The sequence below is a fragment of the Aptenodytes forsteri genome, unplaced genomic scaffold, assembly GCF_000699145.1.
Source record: "Aptenodytes forsteri isolate BGI_AS27 unplaced genomic scaffold, ASM69914v1 Scaffold679, whole genome shotgun sequence".
In the NCBI taxonomy this organism is placed as follows: Eukaryota; Metazoa; Chordata; class Aves; order Sphenisciformes; family Spheniscidae; genus Aptenodytes; species Aptenodytes forsteri.
The window spans coordinates 2,303,432-2,326,938 of NW_008795924.1; the positions used below are offsets into that span (position 1 = coordinate 2,303,432).

General features: G+C 44.5%; 1 protein-coding gene across 1 annotated transcript; it reads right to left on the minus strand.

Annotated features, from left to right (window-relative positions):
• Positions 1-1,776: 1,776 nt before the first annotated feature.
• On the minus strand, positions 1,777-18,406 carry ATG4B (autophagy related 4B cysteine peptidase). Its single transcript, XM_019473581.1, has 12 exons — positions 18,295-18,406; positions 17,679-17,750; positions 15,479-15,577; positions 14,510-14,611; positions 13,656-13,728; positions 12,501-12,580; positions 8,559-8,755; positions 7,471-7,549; positions 6,585-6,730; positions 5,901-5,957; positions 5,521-5,614; positions 1,777-3,618 (listed from the first exon to the last, which is right to left on the minus strand). The coding sequence occupies exons 3-12, from the start codon at positions 15,537-15,539 to the stop codon at positions 3,545-3,547; spliced, it is 963 nt and encodes a 320-aa protein (XP_019329126.1). The 5' UTR covers positions 15,540-15,577; positions 17,679-17,750; positions 18,295-18,406; the 3' UTR covers positions 1,777-3,544.
• Between the last annotated feature and the right edge of the window lie 5,101 nt (positions 18,407-23,507).

Genomic DNA, 23,507 nt, shown 5'->3' on the forward strand with positions numbered 1-23,507 from the left:
TTTTGCACAGGGCATATTTTTTTTTTCAGTATGATCATTTATCTTCTAGAAGGATATATAGGAGGTGAAGGTACTGCGGTTCAGGCACTAAATCCAGAGAGCGGTTTGCTAGAGCTGTGAAATGGAGAGATGAATTCAAGTCTGCTCCCCAGCTGTTCAGTGAGAACGACACAGAAACTGAACTGCTATGAGCAGGTAAGAGTCTGAAATAAATGTATTAGCTCATAGCAAGGCCAGTTTGAAGGGCGAGTGGCACATAAATTATTTTAGACTGGTCAAGTTAGTCCTGTGGCTAAGATCAGAGGAGTAGTCACCTGTGACTCCTACACAGGCCCCAGTGCAATTTAAACAGCCCAGCACAGGCTGGCAAACCAGATCAGCTATGAATTCATCTAAGTCATCAGTAATGACCAGCAAACTACAAAAAAATGGCATGTTAAATCCAATCATTTGCAAGGTGCACTGAGATACGGGGATGACCAGAAGAGTTAACGTCTATCTGCTGGACAGTTAACTCACCTTCTAGCAGTGTGGACTGGACTGATCTCCAAACTGGCCGATACAGAGACTAAATCCTGCTCTAACTCAGAGAGAGAGAGGCCGATTGAACTGACCACTAGCAGGGAGAAGGTGGTAAATGTTTAAAACAAAATTGCTAATGCAAGCATCAGCTGAAATGGAAAAAGCTGCTGCCTTCACTCTACAGCTGCACAGCACCTGGTAGCAGAAACACTCGGGAAGGAGGTGAGCACCTGTAACACTGAATCAGGCCCTTCCAGCAACACTGGAAGAAGACAACACACAGAGAAGTAATTTTATTCATATTAGCTTTAGGCTCCTGACTAAAAAGCCAGAAATACCTGTTAAAGATCTAAGAAAGCTGAGCTTAGCTCTGTTATTGGGGTTGTGTTAACACTCAGGTAAAATCTTGTCTGGCTGAGCTGTCCTTAACCATAAAAGCATGAACATGAAATCAGTAGTAACTCTTCATATGTACAGATAAAGAGGGAGATGCGTTCCGAGTGACTAGCCCTCAACAAAAAGGACCTGCCAATGGCAACAGAGGGTGCAGCCTTCCAATTCAAGTGCCATGTCTTGCCATTGCACAGCAAAACAGGAAAAATGGTTGTTGAAATGACTACTCTTACTTCTGTAACATTGACTACTGCAGAGCTGGGGTTTAAAAGGCTACCTGGACACTGAAGCTATAAAAAGCTATCAGTTAAATAGCTAAACAGTGGGCACACAATCTTAAAGGAAACAAGTTTCACTTTCCACCTACTTTTGAGACTCTGCTTGGCTCCTTCCCCTCTACCTCAAAAGCACACATGGCAGAGACTCAGCAAAAAAGCATGTCCAGTCTTGGAAGGGCTTACACTGTTTTAGAAGCAGAGAGATGCTGCACCACTCAGAAGGGACAGCCTTCAAGTATTGTTTTGTTGCCTCACGTTCATACAACTTAAAATTCAAGTAGCAGAATTGCTATGGAAGTGTTTTTTCCTTTTCTGCCAGCATGTCTGCAGGTGCTCACCCTCTGGGGCAGGAGCAACAACTTGGCAGTCCCAAGCAGCCAGCTTCTATTCTATCAGATACACCAAAAGGAAGATAAAGTCACCATTGCACATAGCTCAACTTTCGCTTCCATTTGCCTTCATTGCCCTAAAAGGGTAAAAACTGCAAGTGTTTTGACAGCGTTCCCAACTGCACTGCAGGGTTACTAGATACCACCTGCCACCACCTTAAATTCATGTGCAAGAACATTAGGACAGGCAAAGATTTTAGATCTGTTTATTCAGATACAAATTGAAAGCAGATGAATGGAGCACAGCCCCACTTCCCTCTGCTGCCTCTTCCCCTAACTACAAGAGAGAAGAGGAGAAGCAGGCAGAAAGCAGCAAATAATAATTTAGTGACAGAAGCATTGTGGTTCCCAGTTCAAACCTCTGCTTTTGGATAGCACAGGGACAGTTAGAGCATCAGTAGGTCAGTCACAGGGGAAATGGGTCATTTCTAGCCAGCTGTCACCACCCTTGGGCACAAAAGCATCAACTGACACGTTCCAATCCTAAATGTACAAAACAAAGCCTTGTAACAGGTTTGCAATCTGCAGCATGCACTAAGGAAACTACTTCAGCAACTTCTGTTGCAGTTTGCATTAAGACGACTCTCCTCCACAGTTTACCTTTCTCCGAATTCTGTGTGGAGAAGGGCCCCAGGCAGAGCTATCAAAGTAGCTAAAATTTCCAGTATAATTGGACCTTCTGAAGGCATTCTGTCTTTACTGCCCTCTTTGGGATGATTACTTGAAATGGGTTTCTCTGAGTTAGCTCCTACAGTACCTTTGTGCATACTCTGCAGGGAGGGGGAGCTGGCAGAAGACAAGAGGAAAGGTACCGATGCAGCCAGGAAGCCTACTTGACCTTCAGGCACCTTTTCTGATTTGGAGAGGGAATGTCTTAACAGGATTAGTTGGAGGAACTGCTGAACAACCCACTGAGAATACCTTGAGGAATTTATAGCTCACATTTTTGGTACTGTCAGGATTAATTCCCTAGATGCCATGCCAGCACACTGGGGCGCAGGCACAAGCAGGCACATGACTCGCAGATCTCAGTTGTCCTGTTTCACCTCTCCCAGCTGTGGACTTTTTTTTTCCTCAGGGCTATGGAATCCAGTTCTCTGCTCGAAGCAGCATTCCTGAAGATAGCTGCTGTAGACATTAATCCATTGTAGAAGCACAATGCTTTATTGACTCACCAAGCAAGAATATGCACATTTTCTATTCTCCTTCCCTTCTTTCTGCTGTTATTTAAACTGAGATTAAGATGGTCCTCCCCAGCAGCACGGGTCTGCTCCACACTTTCCCAGACAGCCTTTTGCTTATTGAATTACCAGCCACTTGTAAGTTCCCTCAACTTCCTTTTCATAGGATGTGAGCAGGAGAGGGGTACTACACCTGCAAGGAAGCACTGTGTACTGTAAAGCATGAACAGGAGTTGTACTGTAGGAAGCCCAGCCACCTGCACTCCAGGGGCTTCACAGCTGTCTTGTTGGGACATGTCTACTGTTCATTTGCATTGTGAGCTGCAGCTGGCCAGTGAGAAGAGAAGCTGCTCAAGGAATTAACTGTACATTTCACCTGCTAAATGACAGGTGGCTCTATTTAAGCTTCAGAGGGGAGTCCCCATATAAGGATTTAGTGCTCTAACGATTTCTATGCCTCCCCCAGAAGGCCAACTGACCTGCTGATTTAACAGATAGGCTTTGAACTCCTAAGCACCACTGCATCCACTTCCAGCAACTGTTTCCTGCTGAGAAATTCTGACTCCAGCCAGTAAGGCTGTAACACCCACTTGGTTCTTCATCCCAACGCAGACAACGCGTGCTCCGCTCAGAGGCTGCACAGAATGCCAGGATGGACAAGAGGTGGGGATGGCAGCAAGCACCTATGAAAACCGGTAGCCCCAGGCTCTCGAAGGAGCTTCCCTCCCCCCCTTCTCCCCACACATAACACAAATTTGCAGAGTCAGTTTCCTATTTGTTTTCAAAGGGATAGGATTTCAAAGTCTTCATCTTCTGAGTCAAAAAACCTTTCCAATCTGTCGGCATCAGAGGAGTCTGCAAGAGAAAAAGAAAGCACTACCTCCGTGGGACGCACTGACTGCTCGGCATCAGTGAGACCAGCAACTGGAGGGCAGCAGAATTTGAGTGTCAGGGGCCCACAAGTTCCAAGAGACTCTGTGACACACCTGAGTGAAGGTTCTGAGGAGGGATGAGAAATAGCATATATCAATAGCACAGAAAATGCACTGGAGAGAATTATATGGTGCACAGAAGGTGCACTACATTTCACAGATCCTGACACAGTTGCAGTGGAACTCTGTGCTGTGACTGTTTTGTACAACCTTCCTGTGCAGCAGCTCAGTATTAGCAGGAGACAGTTCTGCCTCAAGAGGCTCAAAATAGGAGAACTGGCCCAGATCTGGACTAATATCCATGAAGATCTCTGGCCCAATTAATTGATATGGGAACATCTTTTCCCCCATGTATTAAAGACTTGTTTTCTGCTATAGTTGCCTTACATTCCCTTACTACTGGGGAATGTAATTACACAACATGCACGCTCCCAAATGCAATTAGTACAGTCCATTTTGTGAGGAAGGGTAATGTACTTGATCACTCCTGTCCATCTTTCCAACTCTGTGGTGAGGAGGGAGCACATACCTAAAGGGGAAGCAACTTTACCATAGGGGAAATTCAGGTGAGAACACATGGACAAACGGGAAGTAAAGGAGAAACCTACATTAACTCGGGCTTCAAGAAAGCACACACTGGACTTGGCAGAACAGCCAGCCAAAAGCTAAACTGCAATAACCGATGGTTGGGGACAGAGAAGTGCAAGGCTGCAGACCTGCCTCCCCCCAAACATTTTGTGACAAGCTTTAATCCCCCAGTAGCATGTGCAAATGCCTAATGTCACTGTTCTTGATCAAACTGCAGTGCCCATGGGTGCTGGCAGCACAACTTCCAGAGGTGCTCCTCAGAGGAGCGGCCCCCTTCACTTCAGTAACACAGCAGAGAACCCAACTGGCTGGGGGCTGGACATTCATGAGAGCGTGATTAATCCTTCTAGTGAGGGGTAGGACTGTAAGAGAAACAGAATGGCCAGAGCAGATGGGAGAGGCTCTACAAACTAGGGAAAGAGGGAGAAGTAAAAGGACAAGTAGCCCATTGCAAAAACATTTTTAAGAGTAAGAAAGGCAGCAATTAGGGACAATTTAATACAGGCAAGGAGCAACTGACAGTGTAATAAATCAAGCATTCTTACAGAAAAGGACAGTGAGATAAGAAAGGCGTTGAAAGTTCATGCTAAGGAGAGAGCAAGCGCGCAAGGAAGCACAGGGTGCAGGATGCAAGTGACAGGACACGGTCCAATGCCTGGTGACAGGGTAAGTTTGTCCACGCATACTCACTCCTCTTGGCAGAAGCTGACAATGGCTCTTTATCTCCTGCAATGTTTGTACACATTATTAACATAATAAGCAGAGCCTGACAGCCAAGATACTGCCCAGCACTTGTTCCTTTTTGCATTGGTAGTGGCACATGCACAGAGAAGGAGCGCCTTACACTGGAACTAAGTTTGACCAGCCCCATCTTTGACCATTTTCATTACCTAGAAACTCATTTTCAGCCTTTTCAATGGACCCTTTTGATTCCTCCAAGCATCCCTTTACAAATCATAGATTCATGTTGCTGTGATAGCCTATGAACTTGTTTTTTCTTCCCCTCAGTCATCATTACCGTTCACAGACTCATTCTAAAAATTGTCCTGAGACACTGTGGGATCTGCAAACCGCTAGTTGAAAGCCAAAGAACTAGATCAATTGACCTAAGAGCTCCAGATCAAACTCCAGGTGGAACAGGAACATACTAGAAGTCACCATGCAATTCCACACAATTTCCAGAAAACCAAAGAGACCAGCTCACCCTTAGCTCTACCTCTCTCCTGCGTGGCCTCACCTGGTGTGAGATTCAGGACGTCGGGGTTGGAGAAATGCGACGGCTGGCGTTCAACCAGTTCGAACATCGGCAGCGCTCCTCTTACCAGGGACAGCTGTGGAGCAAGAGTAGAGCCATGAGAACCAGTAACTTTGTACTCATGGTGCTCTGGGTCTTTGAGGGGTAATAACGATCTGTTGGGACTTCACTGCAGCTGAAAAAACATTTCTCAAATCTTTGACTCGCATCATCAACAGAATTTCAGAGCTATGCTCTTTTTGGTAGTTTAATAAATTATTTTCATATGCTTTAAAATGGGATCATGCTGTAGAGAACATGCTCTCTGTGCAGCGGTTTGGAAACAAGACATATATTCGCTTCCCGGTGATATAAACACAAACCTTTTTGATTTGCTGGCACCAATCATTAAAGTCCTCCTCTGCGTTGCAGAAAAAGCCCTGGAAAAAAAAATATTTATATATTGTAGATTGATCATTTCGATCTTAAGGCCTTGTAGTAGTGCCAAGCAACACGACCAGGACTGCGAGCGGTTACACAACCTAACTGCCTTGCTTTTAAACTATGGCTTACACTGCCCCGTTAAACTGAACGCTCCCCATATGCTTGATGTGACCAGACTATCCAAGTGCTGGAAGCATCAATGTAATGGTCTGCTTTACTGCAGAAGGAAAACCAGGCAGAAACAACAAAACAACAGGCAGGCATCTCAGGTTCAACAGAAAACAAGCGACCCTGAATCATAATATGGATTCAGATCTGCCCATCAAAAGGCAGGAATCAAAGCCTAAACTAAACCTGAGAGAAGACTACGGCCCCATGAAGAATGGCATTTAATTGCCATGCAGGGGGGACTTCCCTGTACCAAACCACTTCTTGCATGAGGAGCTTCTTTACCAACATTACTGAAACCCACGGCAGCACTTGCCCAGAGCACAGCATGCCTGTGGAGTACCCAGCCCATCACCACTGCCTTTGCCAGTTCCCTGGGGAAAGGGACAGCTGTGAAACAGAGGGACCACAACACTGCTCCTTCGTGTGTTCAGAAACAAGCAGCAGGAACGCACCACCGCAATGGAGGGGTCGAGCTCGGCAATGCTCATTCTGCAGGGAGGGTGCTGGCAGTGGAAGCTTTCATCGGGGAGACAGCCGCTGTCATTGGACTCCACTGCAGGCTGCGTAGTGTGGGGATCCAGGTAAATGAGTTCCTCACCTGGACAGACAGGCAAGGAGACATGAAGAGGAAGAACCATGCCAGAAACTGGTCTTCTGAGAAGCAAACGGTGAGATACAAAGAGGAGAAAGAGTGATGACAGAGCCAGCTCTCGAAACCCCACATAGGAACCCACGTTCTATAGGGGCAACTTGCTTTCAGCAACTTTCCCAAATGCTTCTCATCCACGCAAAAAGCCAGCTGCCAGCAGAACCACAGTGCCCACTCCACAGCAACACCCTGGACTCAAGGCACAGGCACTATTTGGATACTGTTCCTGCACATGCCTTCCAGGTTCCTGTGTAAGCTCAAGTCGGCCCCAGAAATCCAAAGCACAACCGGATTGAGGTCTCGGGCAGAGAGAGAAAATCAGAGGGAAGGAGGAGAGTAAAAGGACAACAGTTTGTAGGGTTTCAGGAAGGGGACAACTGAATCCAGCCAAGTCTCTAAAGGGAGGTCAGCTCTGAACGTAGGAAAAGTCTCTATGCATGCCTCTTTACAGACAGGATTTAGCATTATGCAGTGGAAGTTTATGCCCGTACCATGGCCACTGTTCAAAGCTACATCACTCAGGGCCTTGCAAAGAAGTTCAGTCCACGGCAGCCTTCCACACTTCCAGCAGGAAAGAAGAACCCTGCAGCATGCACCACAGACCAAGCAGAAGAGCTGTACCATTCCACAAGCATTTTTTAGCTGGGGGGAGATGCTTGGAAAGTCTTTGCAGTACTCTGGGCACTCACCTACATAGCCAATGAAGTAGTGAGCACTGTTTGGTTTCCCTCCAATCACTCCCAGGGACTGGGGCATCATGAAGCAGTGCTGGAAAAGCAATACAGAAAACACACAGCTGACAGACAGTGAGACAGCAGGTGGTAACAAAGGCAAACATCCAAAAATGCAGTGGGAAAGATGGGGACACTGAAAATCAGCAGAAACAGCCATTTCTGGAGAGAAGCTCCGACAGGAAGGCTGAAGGCTGCAACACAGGGCCTTCAAGAAACACAGAAGCAGCAAAAAAACCACCTTTAACTGCTGACAGGAACACACAGGTGGACCAAATGGAAGAAGGAGCACTAGTCCAGGACCCAGTCCAGGTGAGTCCTGGCTCTGCTGCAGTCAGTGGCAAGATACCCTGGTGTTGTCATCAGGCTGCAACAGTGCTCTCGGGAGGAAACGATCATTCAGGAGACAGTTTAAATTCCTTATCCAGCTGCAGTATCCAGGCAACATCTACTGAGTTAAGGGCAAGTAACTTTGCGTGAATTTGGAGCTTTTACCCATGCAGCTCAGAGCTTGCTAGCATTAGTACAGCAAGACAATGTGCACCCTGTCTTGTGCATATACTCTGCACACCCTAAATTCTGCAGCCTCCTGATACTCCACACTGCAACCGTCAGCCAAATTCTAGCCTCAGCCTGCAGTACAAGCTCCAGCATCAGAACCACAGGGAGTTTGCAACACTACATTCATTAATGCTCTGGTTGCCACCAAGCACAATACAGTTGTGCTGAACAAACGCTTCAGCAGGTTGGTACCATCTAAACACAAAGAGGGACTGAGATTAAGTTGTGAAGTAAGATCCTCAAAAAAAACCCCAAACACCAAAAACCACAACCCCCCAAAAGCCTCACACATTTTCCTGACTAAAGCCTGCAAGAACCCATATCCTGACCTCTGACAAGGATTGTCTCTAAACACATTTTTCTTTTGAAAATAGGACAATTATTTCTGAGTATTTTTCCCCCAAAACCAAATTCCAGAAATGACTTAATTCACAACAGGGTCCTTAAGCATCAGAACACCAAGAATTCAGCTCCAGGTCCCCTACCTTTAGTGTTTCAATATAGGCTTCATTGATCTCTGTGAGCCCAAGGCGGAGAGGTATCAGCAGCACCAATGGTTTCCACAGTGAGAGCCTATCTCTAACCCCTGCTTCCTCTGGGTACCCGTTATAGAGTACATCTGACTCCACAGCAGGGCATGCTGCAGCTCCAGCACACGGGAAGTTGGACTGGCACAACCGCCCTACAGAAAGGGAACATGAGCAGAAAGCATCAGAAATAACCTCCGTTTCTAGACCTTGAGTAATTCTATTCGAGCTCTGATCAACAATTGCTACTTACTAAAAGCCTACAGCACTTATTAAAAAGAATAAAAAGAAAAGCTTAAAGAGGTCCAGTGCTGGGATCATGTGATGTAGGTACTCCCTGCAGGGCTTCTGGTAGGGCTTAGCATTTCATCTAAGCTTACATCAAGATTATGCCAAAGCATGCTGTACTCACAGCCACCATCTGGTGGGCTGTTAAAATGCAAATTTTTCCAGCAGGTGAGCAGCTAAGCAACAACCTGTGCCAACAAGGTTGAAGCAGTTGATTAGGAAGTCAGGTGAGAGTCCTGAATTCAGGAAGCGTGTAGGCAGAAAGAGAAAAATCTGGAGTGTTCAACTCCAGAGGAGTTAATGGAGGATATGATGACAGTTGAACTGAATGAGGAAAGCATATAGCTTATTCCTTAAATACAGGAAACATTCACCTGTAATTAGCACTGTAACAAGATACAAACATAGTGTCTGTCTAGAGTAGTTGTAATTTTCCTAAAGTTCACTAAAGCCTTCACAAATTTTAATCGGGGATCATTCAGAAGCTACTTTAGAGACCTAAAGCAGGATGATCATTAAACTCTGCAATTTCAGCATGAGCTTTGCCTGTAAGATATGGGGCAGTAAAACTCCTTAGGGCATACACATGACATAAGCACTATGCATCCTCATTCTACATTTTCCTGACTAACAGGCTTGACAAACACACAGCCAGGCTGTAATGCAACCAGATTATGTAAATTCTGGTACAGAAACATTTCCAAGCATGCCTGTCTCACTGGCCAATTTCATCACTTGCTGGGTGTGTGAAGAAAAAACCCAAACCCCAAAGAAACCCACAGCATTTTAATCACGAAGCCAAGGCAATTAGAGAAAATGCCAGAGGCTCATTTAATTCATTCCTGGCCTAAGCTGAATGCCAGGACACTCTAGCAGGTAGGACACAATGTAAACAAACACCTTCATCATCAGCCATTTCAGCAGGGTGTTTGCTCACTTACTAAGAGCTTCGAACCCAGCTGAACAAGGAGAACGTTACACCCAAGGTTAGAAGAAATACGACTTTGATCTAAAGCCTCGGTATGAGAGACAACCCGCACTGAAGAGTTTGCAGTTGCTCCCTGTACTGTCCCTCAAGGAGGGAGAAGGTGTATATGTGCATCTCTCATGCACAGACATATTATAGTTACTGGAGGTCCTGAGAAAACTGAAAGTCATTATTCGTAGTGATTTATCCTGTTAAAACAGTAAAGATCATGGGGTTTTTTGTTGCAGTAGCCTGCCTGTTCTGATGATCTGAAATCAGCTGCCAAGCCAGGGCTGTTGCTGAACGGGGTGTCACTGCAGGTTTCCTATCGGGCAAAGCAACTGGCAATCCTGCACCATGGTATGAACATATTTAACCCAAGTTTAAGCAGTAGGGAGCTAGGCACAGAGTAAATTCACCTTACTTCTTTGGCAGGCTTTGCAGCGCTATGGTGCTACAGCATAGTGGAACCTGCCTAAAGCTTCCCAGCTGGATCCAAATCATTTATTGCAAATGTATTCCAATGGATTTGACACAACATCTCTCCTGCTGCAGCTGCTGCTGTCAGGTACTGGCTTTACTGTCTTGGTTTCTCACCACCTTTCTGATGCACAGGATCCTCCAATGCCCAACTAAGAGCCCCTTTCTGATACAATAGACTGACTCAGAAGGGAAAAAGATGGATGTTTCTTCACTGCTGTAGCAAAAGACATTTCCTGTGAACCTTAGGCTGAACAGTATTAGTGACCAAATTTAACAGATATATGAAACAGCATTAACTTCTGAATGCTTCACTATCAACAGATGTTTGGGGCACAAGATATATAACACATACCTACAGACATATAACACATCTGACCCACTCATACAGTGACTTTCAAGCCCTGAACGGGTACATTATGATTCACATTTGAGGAAAATAAACAAACACCCCCTGCACATTACAAGCTGTATGGATGTGTTACTTGAAGCGGTGTCAGTGGCGAACAGTCAGTGCCACACAGACAAGAGCCTGCAGCATACCCAAGCCTTGCAGCCAGCATGCTTCAGTTCCAGAAGTAATGTTTTCAGGCTAAAGATGAAAGATAAATCCAATTTCTGTCGTCACGCTGGCCCTTGTTTAAGCCAAGGGCATCAGCACATACCTTCACAGGACTACATGTACCTAATGTTAGACAGGCACTTCTCAATCAGATCCTACGTTTCTTGGCCTCTCAATTGAGACTACCTGATAAAAGATGTGACTTTGTAAAGTGACTGTCCTGCACTCTAGGGACAAATTGCCTGTTAATTGATTTTGGCTCCATGGCAGCCGAAGCCAGCCTAAATGATGCATGCCATGATCTCACCTGTAACCTCGCACCAGCTCCAGCACTCACTGGACTGTTCTACGTGCCGTTTCAGAACACTAACCTGGCAGAAAACATTGCATGGTTTTGTGCTGTGTAAGTACACTGCCCCATGAGTTAGACTAAAGCAAGTGAAGGGAAGACTTGTGTGGCCAGGACCATGCAGGACTGCAGCAACCAGCGATGCAGGCATTCAGCTTGGTTACTGTGGCACTGCAGCCTGAGCAAGCATGCTAAGGATGAACACATCACACAGCTGCTCAGCCTCCAGAGCCATCTTATTGTCAGGATGCACCAAAGAAAAAAAGAAAAAAAAGAAAAAAAAAAGAAACAACCAGTGAGCACTCCTTAAAAGATCCACTCTGGAGATGGATTCCCTTCTTCTCCCTCCCCCGCCAATTTTGTTCATTTTCCTCTTCAGCGATCTGTTCTAGTTTTCTTACTCTGCCTAATAGCAGAGTCATTATATGAGAGAGGAAGCAGCCATTTACTGCTTGCTACCTGTGGCCATAAACAAGTTTGACACTACCTTCCAAGCAGCTCCCACCTATTGTCTGGAGGTCAGCAGACCTTCTCTCCAGATCCAGAGGCCACAGTGCTAAGTCAGAGGCTTTATCAGATGAAGCAAAAGTCAAAACAAGGGGCTTCCTTGCCCTAGAACAGCAATTCTCATCTGGTTTTAGCATGCTTGGCCACAGCTTTAAGACAGAACATTTACTTCATGCTTGTTGTGTTGTACTGCTATATGTTCTCCAGCTTTTTTCTGGCTTCTTGCTGCCGGAGGATATAAAAAAAAGAAAAAAAAAGAAACAACCAGTGAGCACTCCTTAAAAGATCCACTCTGGAGATGGATTCCCTTCTTCTCCCTCCCCCGCCAATTTTGTTCATTTTCCTCTTCAGCGATCTGTTCTAGTTTTCTTACTCTGCCTAATAGCAGAGTCATTATATGAGAGAGGAAGCAGCCATTTACTGCTTGCTACCTGTGGCCATAAACAAGTTTGACACTACCTTCCAAGCAGCTCCCACCTATTGTCTGGAGGTCAGCAGACCTTCTCTCCAGATCCAGAGGCCACAGTGCTAAGTCAGAGGCTTTATCAGATGAAGCAAAAGTCAAAACAAGGGGCTTCCTTGCCCTAGAACAGCAATTCTCATCTGGTTTTAGCATGCTTGGCCACAGCTTTAAGACAGAACATTTACTTCATGCTTGTTGTGTTGTACTGCTATATGTTCTCCAGCTTTTTTCTGGCTTCTTGCTGCCGGAGGATATACCACATTCTACCTCCACGTGATACTTACGGATTTCTTCCATCACTACTGTGTTGTCCATGGCTATATGGACTGCCAGTGAACTCCATGTATCAAAAGTTGCAAGTTTTCTATAGGAAAGGAAAATAAACCAAAGTAAGCAAGGTTACAGCTACAAGGTAGAGATGGTGTTGTATCAAAGAGGAGAAACTAGATTAGGAGAGATTGGCTTTCATCAATTATGCTGTAAAGTATGCTTTTATACATGTATCAGAGTTATAGACTTCATTGCCACTAGTTATTATGGCCAGAAGAATAAACAAGATTGCAAATGGGACCACACCTGGGAATTTGTCCCTCAGCAGCTACTAAGTACAAGAGCCCCGATACAATCTCTAACTCAAATCCCATAACTGCTGGTTACCAGAAAGCGAGACAGTGTAAATAATAAACAATAATAAATTTAAAAAAAAATCACTTTTACTTTCCCTACGTATCTCCTGATCACCTATACCAGATCCTAGGCTAATTCGGCATATGGTCTGATCTGGGAAAGCTGCTTTTAGGCAATCCTAGCCTATTCCAGGAAGCTGCCTCCTCATCTAATCAAAGTGAGGGAAGAATGGTGACAGGAAGGAGACTGCTTCTCAAAATACAGTGTGCCCCAGTTATTAAAGACAATCCATGCTCCAGCACCACTCTGATCCTCTGCCTGTCACCATGGAACCCAGGCAGCTTTCCTCTGCTAATGCATTAGTGACTCGGTGGCTCGTTGGTAGCTTTTTCATAATGATGACACTATTGCCAGGTCAGCAGAGGCAACTCAGGTACTAGCAGAGATCCAAACGACGGCCAATGATCATCTATCTACTCTGACACTTGCTTCTGGTCTGCTGCAAGGGCATTGCACTCAGTTCTAGTGGCAAGCACATTACTTGTGGGACGTGGAGAGAGAATTTTGGGGGTTGTCCTCAACTTGAAATCTGTTTTCCCTTACATCCTGCCAGCATCTGAATGACAGAAGGGCTCCTTTCAAGTTCCTGCCCAAGCAGGTCGATAAGGTCAAGCAGGTTGCCTGCTAACAGCATTAAAACATACAGTTGCACTTCAGTCAATAGGCAGAAACCTGTAAGCTAGGAGGTGCTATAAACCAAATGACCCCACTGCTTGGTTCGAAAGATATAAAGGAAAAAACGCAGCACTTACTTGAGCACTTGTGCAACTGTGTTTGGTCCATACCACTGACCTATGGATTTTCCCTCTCCAACTCCCATCTGGGCTGCATCACAAGAAAAAACCAAAATAATTTAGCAAATAGTTTCACCTACACTGCACCCCTTCCTAATCAGAGTTTGTATTTAATAGGGAAGAAATCTCACTTGGAGACATTTTTGAGTCAGCAGAATCTACCCTTTCATGGGGTATCTTAGTGTAGACAGGCGAGAGAAGCATATCCTGAAGGACTGTAAAGCAAATCCTTTCCCAAAATGCAATAACACAGAAGTTCAAAAGGCAATGTTACCTCAGAAGAAATTTTAGAGTGTTTGATTACCAGGACCACCCCTCTAATCTGAAGTTCTGTTCACTGAAGCTATAGGTGCCTTAACACCCTACAGGAAAAAATGGAACAGACTGCTTCTCTTTTATTTGCCAAGGAAGTTTATATCAAAGTGAGATCCTTCCTTAGTCCATTTGCAACTTCTGAGAATTTCTTCACCCAGCAATCGTCTCATATTACAAGGTCTTAGCGAGAACAACCCACATACTTTGCTCTCACCTTAGCTAGCTAGGATATGGAAAGTGATGCTGAATATAACCTAAAGCATTAGGCAAACCTGAAGACCTTAATGGAGTCAACAAGAAAAAAACCATCATAATCCATAATAAAGAGTGGTAGTTTTATATCATGTCAGAAAACAAGCAGCATGGTATCATGTTCTAGCTGACCTGCTTGGGTTTTTTTGGGGCTAAGCTACTAAGATAAACATGGAATGATGTTCTACATGCATGGGAAACCCAGACTGAGTATCCCCACACTCTCCAGCACACAGCACTCTTACCTATTTGGTGAATGGAGTAGTAGCTGTCTTTTTTGTCAATGAAGGCATTAAGAACATTGAAGTAATTATCCATCTGCCTCTTCCCTTTTATCCACCTCCAGTCTAAGACAGACAAAGGAATACATGAAACAAAACATGATATTTATTAGTAACTAGAGACTGCAAGCTACAAACTCTCTTCCCTGTGCATCAATCAACTGACCCGATTTTCATGTCGCTCTTATTACTAGGTATCTGAGGCATTCCCAACACTAAAGGATTAATTTTAAGAGAAAAGTAAGCATTTTCACAGCTGGGATAAAGGAATATCACCCACAGAAAAACAAACAATCAAACAGAAAGCACAAATTGTACCTCTATCCCACAGATGGGAAATAGGATTACAATTTCTTATTGACAGGCGTGAGCTACACGCCTTTTTATTCTGTGGAAAAACAGATGACCTCACTACAAAAATCATCCCCCCCAAATTCAAAGGCCATCAACAACTGTCAAAAAACCCCTCTGGTATAGCTGCTCACAGACCAAGCATGGGTCAAGTGCAAGAACAGAAGTATTCAGGGAGAGGAGACCACACTCCGTAAGTGAGGGCTTTGTGATAAAACTGAACTATAAACAAGAATCAATCACTAAGTTGTTTTAAACTTCAGCTATATACAAAACCCTTCAAGAAAAATCTAGTACTTGCTCGGCTTCAGTGGATTTATCTAGCACGTTACAGGGCTCTGCTTTGTTTTAAGGCTTGGACAACTATATCTATGTAGAGTTGCAGACAGCAGGGAAAAAACTTGCTGGAGGGTTTCCAGTAGACTTTTCTCTCAACAGTCCTGACCTTGAGAAGACTAAAGAAAAAGGTATAGAGCCTTCAGCAATTCCCAGCTGTGCCTTTGTTATCTGCTGTCCTTACAAATATTGTCCTTGTGGGAGCACATGGCCCTGGAAGTCAGTATGGGCTATGCACTGGTTTACCTCTTCCCAAATGCCTGCAGACCAAGGCCTGAGCAAAGATCATCTGGCCACAGCGCAACATACAGCCCCAGCCAGTATCAGATGTGGGACCGGTTCCTCCTGTAAACAAGGACATAAAATAAATATGTAATGAATAGTAAAACAGTGCCAAGAGGGAGAAGAAATGAAAGCACAGTAGGTCTGCACAGGTAGCAGGTTCACCCAAGAAATCAGGCAGGGAATAAGGACTACCTTAGCTCCCATACCCAAGGCTGAGAAACAAAAACGTAGTTATCAGTGAGTAATTTAATGGCATCCCTTAAAAACAAACAAACAAACTAACACTAACTGAAAGGGGAAAAAAAATTCAAAGGGAAATTCAAACAACTCAGCTAGAGAGCTGAATTTCTCAGGAGCACAACAGCCCTTGAGCCTGGTTGCAGACTCCCAGCCCAATTCAGAGACACATTTCTACACAGAAGTGCTTGTTACAGGCGACTTCTTGTAATCCTCATCTTGAGAAAGCAACTCATCATGCAAAACAAATCAGTCCCAAGGAATTCCCACACCATAAGCAGCTATGACTGGATGAGATTCCAAAGTGAACAACAGCCAAAAAAACCCCACCAGCCAAAAAAAACCACCCCAGAAACAAAAAGCCCCCACATCCTACATAATATCGGAGAATAAGCTGGATATTAGCTCACGCTGGAAAGCCTGAGACAAAGGCCTCAAGGCTGGAAGCATTTCCCTGACAGAACTTCAGAAGGAAACTGCTGCTCCTCCACTGAAGCTCTGGCTATTATTACAAGCTTCACAGATAAAATGTTTAGTGTGACCACAGCAAGTGAGCTGTCTTACAAGCATGCAGACAGCTGTGCCTTAGCACAGCTGGTAGAAGTAGTTTCTTTATAATGCTGCTTTTTTCTTTCGATCCCATGCAACTACTTTGCACAAAAAGCACAGGGAGAAAAATCTCCCAAGAGAACTATTTAATCAACTTCTGGATGGTCAGCAGCTATCTTCTATAATTTTGCCAGCAATTTATAACATATACAACATCCAAAATTAATAATGCCTAAAAAAATTAGCATAAGACATTCCCCTTACCCTCTGAAGAGCTTACAATATTTAAGTGGGCAAGCACAGAAAGAAGTGGCCAACAATAAAAGGGATGACTGGGAGAAGACAGACTGAAAAAGGAGAAGGTTTACTGTATGACATGCAAACCGTATCTATACTGTAAATGGGAAATGACTCAGAAAATGGGATTTCTTCCTGCCCCCCGCCCTTTAATAACTCACACAGAAACCCCAATCATGTTTGTGAGCCATAGTTAAACACACACTAACCCTTCAATTTCAAACATGTGTTTAACTATGGCTCAACAAACGTGAATTTAAAGGGATTAAACAGCATCAAAGATGTCTTATGCCTTGTTAGGCAAAAGGTTTCCCAGTATGGAAAAAACAGAACAAGCCAGAAGGATCAGCTACCAAGAAGTCTCTTTTCCAAATCTAAGCCATTTTCCCCATCAACTGCTGGGGATGACGCTGACAGTGGGGACACAGATGGGGCTTGGAATCCCATTTACCTGGTCTCAGATCTCTTCTGATACCCTTTCCACCCAGTACACAAAACCACACCACAGAAGTGACCATGCAGAATATCTTAAGAAACCAAGGCGTCCTCCTCCGAGTTCACTGGGAAATGTTCCCCATATTACTACAGTTCCTGTGTGTAACAGCCACTTCAGGCATTTAAAAAAACCCCACACAAACAAACCAACCCCCCCAACATAGTCCAGAGCAGATGCACAAAGGCAGTAATTTCTGTACCATATCTCTAGCTTTCATGTATTTAATACACTTCAAGCCCAAGACCATCATTAAATAATATTTCATGTTAGACTTATGTAGGACTTAATGAAGTACAAAAATCTTCCCATGTTCCTCAAAGAAAGGATATTTCTAGGTAGGCTTCCCAAACTCATTCTTGTGTCCTTTTTAAAATCACTGTTATCCCTCATACCCAAGGGGATGAGGAATTCTCATTATCAGATAAACAAAAAAGTCTATCCTATCAATTAAATGAAGTGCATTTCAGATTCCTATAATTGGAAGAGAATTAATGTTATGCTTGTGGGGACTGTTTTATTAGGTAGACATAACCGGATTATCAACATTTCCAGGATATACTTAGACTCATCCACAGTACGTACCGATAGCAGGGAAGTTCTTTCTGTAGGTGAACCAAAGCCGAGAGGTCACATCCAACAGGATCTCTTCTTTCTCTGAAAATTTTTCAGCATGGAAAGGCACGCACATGAGGGTAGCACCAAACACAGCTAAATCCATCTCTCACCCACCTTCCCTAATGACAACAGCATTCTGCTCCTCACTCAGTCTGTGTGCCCAGAGAGGCAAATCTGACTGAGGAACAGGACAGTGCTGCTGTGCAGAAGAAACTTTCTTTTTCCCCCAAAATAGCTGCAATCAACCTAAAGATGCCATGGCCATAGGCAAATTATGAAGCAGTAAACCATTTTCTTGCCTTTCCCCCAAGCTGTCCCCTTGCCTCAACCATCCTGGCCTCATGACACAAGTCCCCATAACTACTAAATGGTAACTTTCTGCACAAATATATCCCAGAGTCCACAGAGATGGCCAGCCAGAGAGAAGCACAGTACTTACAGTCTGCATGCTCTACCAGCAAACAGACACACTCTGCAGTGTGCTTTTAAGGTTTGCAGTCACCTTGCTGCTCAGAAAGCAAAGTGCAACACTAACAAAGTCCTCTGGAGCATTAAAGCATGTTGCACCGTGCATGCAAAATACCTGTAAAAACACTGTATTTCCGGCCGAGGATCCAAACGGGTTCTTTGGTCTCAGGGAAGTCTTCATATTCGAACCTGAGAGTGTCATAGGTAAGAGTAGCTAGAAAGAGAGAGAAGAAGTTACATACCTTTCATAGCTTTTCCTTGTGTTTTAAAAAAGTCATACAAAACTACAGAATCAGAGCTGCTGTGGACCAGCAACTTACACACCCAGAGCACCTGGCTTTAGCTAGTAAGAAACGGTACGACTCCCCCTGCAACCACCAACTCTGGAAGGCAGAGAGCTGACGCAGCTCTGGCTCACTCCTGGCTGCTCCACAAGCAGAAGAGCAGAGGGATTTCCACATTAGGTTGGCTCCAGGTCCTGTCCGGTGCAGAAAACGGTCAAGAAAACATCTAGGGCTTCATCCGACAGCTGCACTCTGCTTCCTAGAACAGGCACCATTGTGCATGCTAGAACAGTTATCAGTAACGATGTCAAGGTCCTCTTTTCAAGTGAGCAAAGTGATTAAAATCCTACTTCCAGAGAATATGATTTTTGGTGGTGGAACACAAAAAGCACAGATTGCATTAAGATGGGAACTAAACCTTGGTCCGCAAGTCAGTCCCTCCTCAAGAGGCAATGAATCCAGCAGAAGTCATCACCTGCAGCGAAAACAGCTTAGGGAGCAGCACTGCCTTTACAGATGTCACGCTAAAATCTGAGGAGCACAGAGCTGTGTAGAGATGTACTCGTTCACAGGCGATAGGCAAACCTTATGTCTATTTTACTGCCTCCCTTCACAGCATAGCATCCATCAGTGCCTAGATATCCACCTCCTCTTACACGACCACTACAGAACAACTCAGCAGCACAGGCTGCCCTTGGATCAGGGCAGCTTAAACTTTCATGCAAAAGACACAGACAATGGGGAGGAAAAAAAAGGAGAGTTGGATGAACTGTGCTCCACTAGGTCTGTATTTGGAAATAAGGCACTTTCAAATAGTCTTGGAACCCTGGAAATGTACCATCTAATTTTGTAGGTGTCAATTCTTTAAGAAACCGCCTGTAAAATTTAAAGCAGAACTAAGCCAGACTGTTCTGTAACTGTTAAAGTGATTATTGAAAATATCTCTCACAGCAAATGCAATAAAATCTGAAATAACGTGACATGAGTTTAAAACAGGGCAACGGACTAAATGACCACAAGCTCCTCTCAGCGCTGTTTTCTGTGAAAGCCACTACCCTCCGTGGTGCACACCTCACTTCTTGCTTCCCAGGAGAGTCACCTGCTGCTTTTCTCTGGTGCTGCCTATGTAGCAGACCTCATCCTTCTCACAAGTAGAAAACGTTCATAGATGAGCTTTCCTCCCAATCATTCCCTGCTTAGCTTCCCAAAGCATCATCTGGAGCACCAGTAAATAACAACTTGGCTGATTTGCATCAACGATAGCTCCAGAAAGTCACCACAAGGTTCCGTTCCCCCTCCTTCCAGACATCTAGGATATTCCATGTTGTGCTTGGGCAAACAAGCTATGCAAGACATTTTGGCCTCCTGTAGGTACCTCATCAGCCTTCTGCCCCTGGGCTCTCTGACCTGAAATTCCAATTCCAAATGTCAAAGTACGTAGCAGCAGCAAGACACCATCACCAAGACCAACTACTGTTTAAACAGGAACCCTGTCAATAAAGATGAAAATAGGATCCTAAATCAAATTTTGAATTAGGCTCTGGACCTAACCTAGCCCAAAAGATTTAAAGCATGTTCCTTGTGTGAATTAGTCTATAGACTGTTTCAGGCACATTTAGGATAGCATGGGCCACACGTTCCTATTCCCATCCCGTGATGCGACTTCTCAACAGCAAGCTAAGCAAAGCAATTCTGCTTGCGCAGAAAAGTACCAGCAAACTAACGTAGTCTTTTCCTCTAACAAACTTTAGCAGGGATATTAAGAATTTCTTTATTGTATACTAGCCAAACTTTACAAAAGTCCAGCAGTCCATGCTTTCTGTGTCTATCTTAATAGCTTGGCTTGCTTTCACCCCTTTCTTGCTCAATATTGGAGATTTCTTTCCAGGGAAGAAAGCAACGTGACTTCTGCAAATGTTTTCAAGCGTGCATCACTTTCTACTTCTCTCTTAATTTTCAGAAGTTTCCCTTTGGGATGAGACATTACAAGTTTATTCTGACAGCTCAAAAGGAGGCTAGTCGTTAGGATTTTTTAAAATTCAGTGCGTTACCAGATACGATCTTAACATAAAAACTGAAGTTCTCAGATAGGTTTTAAAGCTCTAAGGAATATTTTGTAGTTTATTTTGTCAGTTCTCAAGCTTGCCATGAATCCAGCTCTCTGTCAAAGAGTCTCAAATAGCTTAAATAAAATGACTGAAACAAGGATGCTACACAGAAACTAAACTATCAAGCTACCCACCATCCCTCTCTCCCCTTCCTAGCAGCAATTCCTTGCCTTCTCAAATGTCACACCGTCTGCAGCTCCACATTTCACAGGGCACCAGGTCCTTAGCAAGCACAGGATTTGCAACTGGCAGCTTCACGGCAAGGATCTGCTGGAAAGGGGCTGCTGGAGTCTTTCCCCTTTGATCAAAGCTAGGAGAGGAAGGGGTCAGCAGGCAGGAAGGATTCCCTCCCTGATTCAAAGAACACAGCACATGCAAACTGCAAGTGCCATGACACTGCGCATTTGGGGGGAGAGTCCCAGACTTGCAGTCCTTCAGCTGAATGCCCGACATCTGGGCTCTGTGCAAAGGTCCTGTAGGTCCAACTGCGCATCTGAAAGATGCGGTCAGACATTAGTGCGTACATTGATTTTCTGGAAGAAAACACTTGCCACCATCTGAAAAGGCACAACCACTAAATGCAGGAGTTAAGGTTTCATCTTCACAGGGAAGAAAATTCAAGTGATTGCTCTGAGTTAGTACCAACAATTTTATAATGGGAGCAATGAACTCCCCACAAGGTTTGAAGCCACTAAGTGTTTCCTTTACAAACACCTACCTTCATACACTCTGGCACTTTTTCAAAACTACATCCATTGTGCTGTTGCTCATATTTAGCTCATCTGGGCAGGTGGGACCCAAACAATTCAGGCAGGGGTACAAAGAGTGTCACAGCTTGCACAGGAGCCTTTCTCTCCCCCTTAGAGTTAGAGGCAAAGAGTCTGAAAACAAATAAAACTGGAAATTCACCAAGCAGAAATCCCATTTGAAGATGCTCCTTTCAGAGCTGCAAAAGACAGGTGAGATCAGCAAATTTCTCAGTCAGCACTCCAAAACTTCACCTTCAAGAAGCCCTCAATCTATTTTAAATACCAACCTCTGAGCATCCAGGACAGCAGAGCAGCAGCCTCTGCAGAAAATCTGAGTGCACATCAAATACGATAGTTCAACTTCTTTCCGTGCCCAGTGGATTTATAGCTAAAAAGCCAAGAGTGTCAGCCCTGCAAAGCACACCCTCAGAAAGGCGGCCTCGCTTTCCAGGAGCCTCAGGCATGCTGGGTTGGCTGGATCTCTGCCCCATGGGCACACCTTCCACGGGGTCTGCTGTAGTGTCCCAGAACACCTTCTCATCCCACACCCTCCCTAGAAAGCCCTTACAGAAAAGGCAAAGCTTTGTACATGCCACTACAGAAAACACCTATATTAAACAACCTAGGTAAAGGCATTCAAACTAAAACCGCATTAAATACCAGCATTAAGTGTGAACGTTTGAGTTCTCTTCCACTTTTGTGCACATGGTTAGATCTACTTAGTTAAAAGATAACAGGCCACATCACAAGAGCCTGCCTTGTATGAAGTGCAAGGAACCAACCCTTGACACACCCAGCACGTGCCTGCAGTATCAGCGACTTTCAATATCACTTTACTAAACATGAGTATGTGCAAGGTTATTGAAAAGCTATACAGCATCATCTTGACATAGACCAAGAAAAACTGTATCAATACATAGAATTAGGGCAGAGGGTGAAATCTTACCTCCTTTCTTAGATTCTTAAGCTGTACAACGAAAAAGCCGAGCTAAAAATGTTATCCCAACTTGTAATAAGCTCCCACATATACAAACACAGAAGCACATCCAGTCACCGGGGAACAGACCCTGACTGGTGATGTCAGTTTGCAAAGGTGCTGAAGGCAAGACGTGCTTACAGCAAGTATCAAGTCCTTAACAGCCACTTACTTTAGCTGCTTTACCAAAACTATTTGTTTTTCTATCAACTTTGGGAACAAATAACAAGTCAAAACTTTGATGACTCAAATAGAAATATGGCAAGTGATTTTCCCTGTGGTTTGCACAGCAAAACAGCTGAGGTTCACTCCAGCATCAATCATCTTGGTTACAGTTTGCCTGCACAGCTTAGATGTTTTATCAAAAAACTTTTATACAAAATACCGAAGCAGAGATATGGAGCAGCACACTGAAGGAAAACCAGGCTTTGCAATACCTCCCGTCCCAAATTGCTTCTTGGGCTTCCCACCAGTCTCTAGTGAGGCCTCTCCCTCTGACACAGTAACGCTCCTCAGGCAGCACCTGCAACAGCTTAGAGACATTTTCCCCGAGTCCTTCAGCCTCCAAGTAACACTGCCACAAACAAGTCAGAAATGGGGTGGACTATCATCTCCCTCAGCTGATAAAGGTACATCACCTAAGACAGTGGAGAGGAGGAATGCTACTGGATGTAGGATGTTTCAAAAATAGAGTTAAGAAGAGAAGGTAATTGTTTTGGTAGTAAAGCTCATTGCTGAAAAATGCCTAGAAAACAGAAAACTGAAGAACAGCCTGAACCCTTATTTCTGGCCTTTGCAAAAGAAAGATTTTCTTTCCCCTAAGCTCTTTCAGACAAGACAAATCCCGATTGTCTAAGCAACAATGAGGAGTTAAGAGACAGCCAGGGAGGAAAGTCAGTCAACTGGAGAGCGATGCCTTCTTGGAGGCCCAGAGCAAACAGTTCAAAGTCTGCCCGTCAGGTCCCTGATTGTCTCGGGAGCAGGACTGGACGTGAAGGGGCTTAAGCTCTCATTGCTCCAAAGCCCAGAGACCGACCTCCTCTTTGCATAGAGGAGAACCAGCCCTACTGTCTATCACAGCGACATTTTCCTTCTCTTGACAAGCCTTGTAACGCTTACACAAAGGGAAAGCAAACATATCTCCCGGCTCAGGTTGTGTAATTTCACTTGCTGGAATGTGTTTTGTTCCCAGGCATGAGAGACCGGATGCA

Excerpts from the sequence above, each read along its gene's own strand:
- ATG4B (XM_019473581.1), bottom strand. The coding sequence starts at position 15,539 with ATGTTGCGCTGTGGCCAGATGATCTTTGCTCAGGCCTTGGTCTGCAGG. Across the intron at positions 12,581-13,655 it reads ACAGTTGCACAAGTGCTCAA|AAAACTTGCAACTTTTGATA; the intron begins GTAAGTGCTGCG and ends CCTTTCCTATAG. Across the intron at positions 6,731-7,470 it reads CTACTTCATTGGCTATGTAG|GTGAGGAACTCATTTACCTG; the intron begins GTGAGTGCCCAG and ends CTGTCTGTCCAG.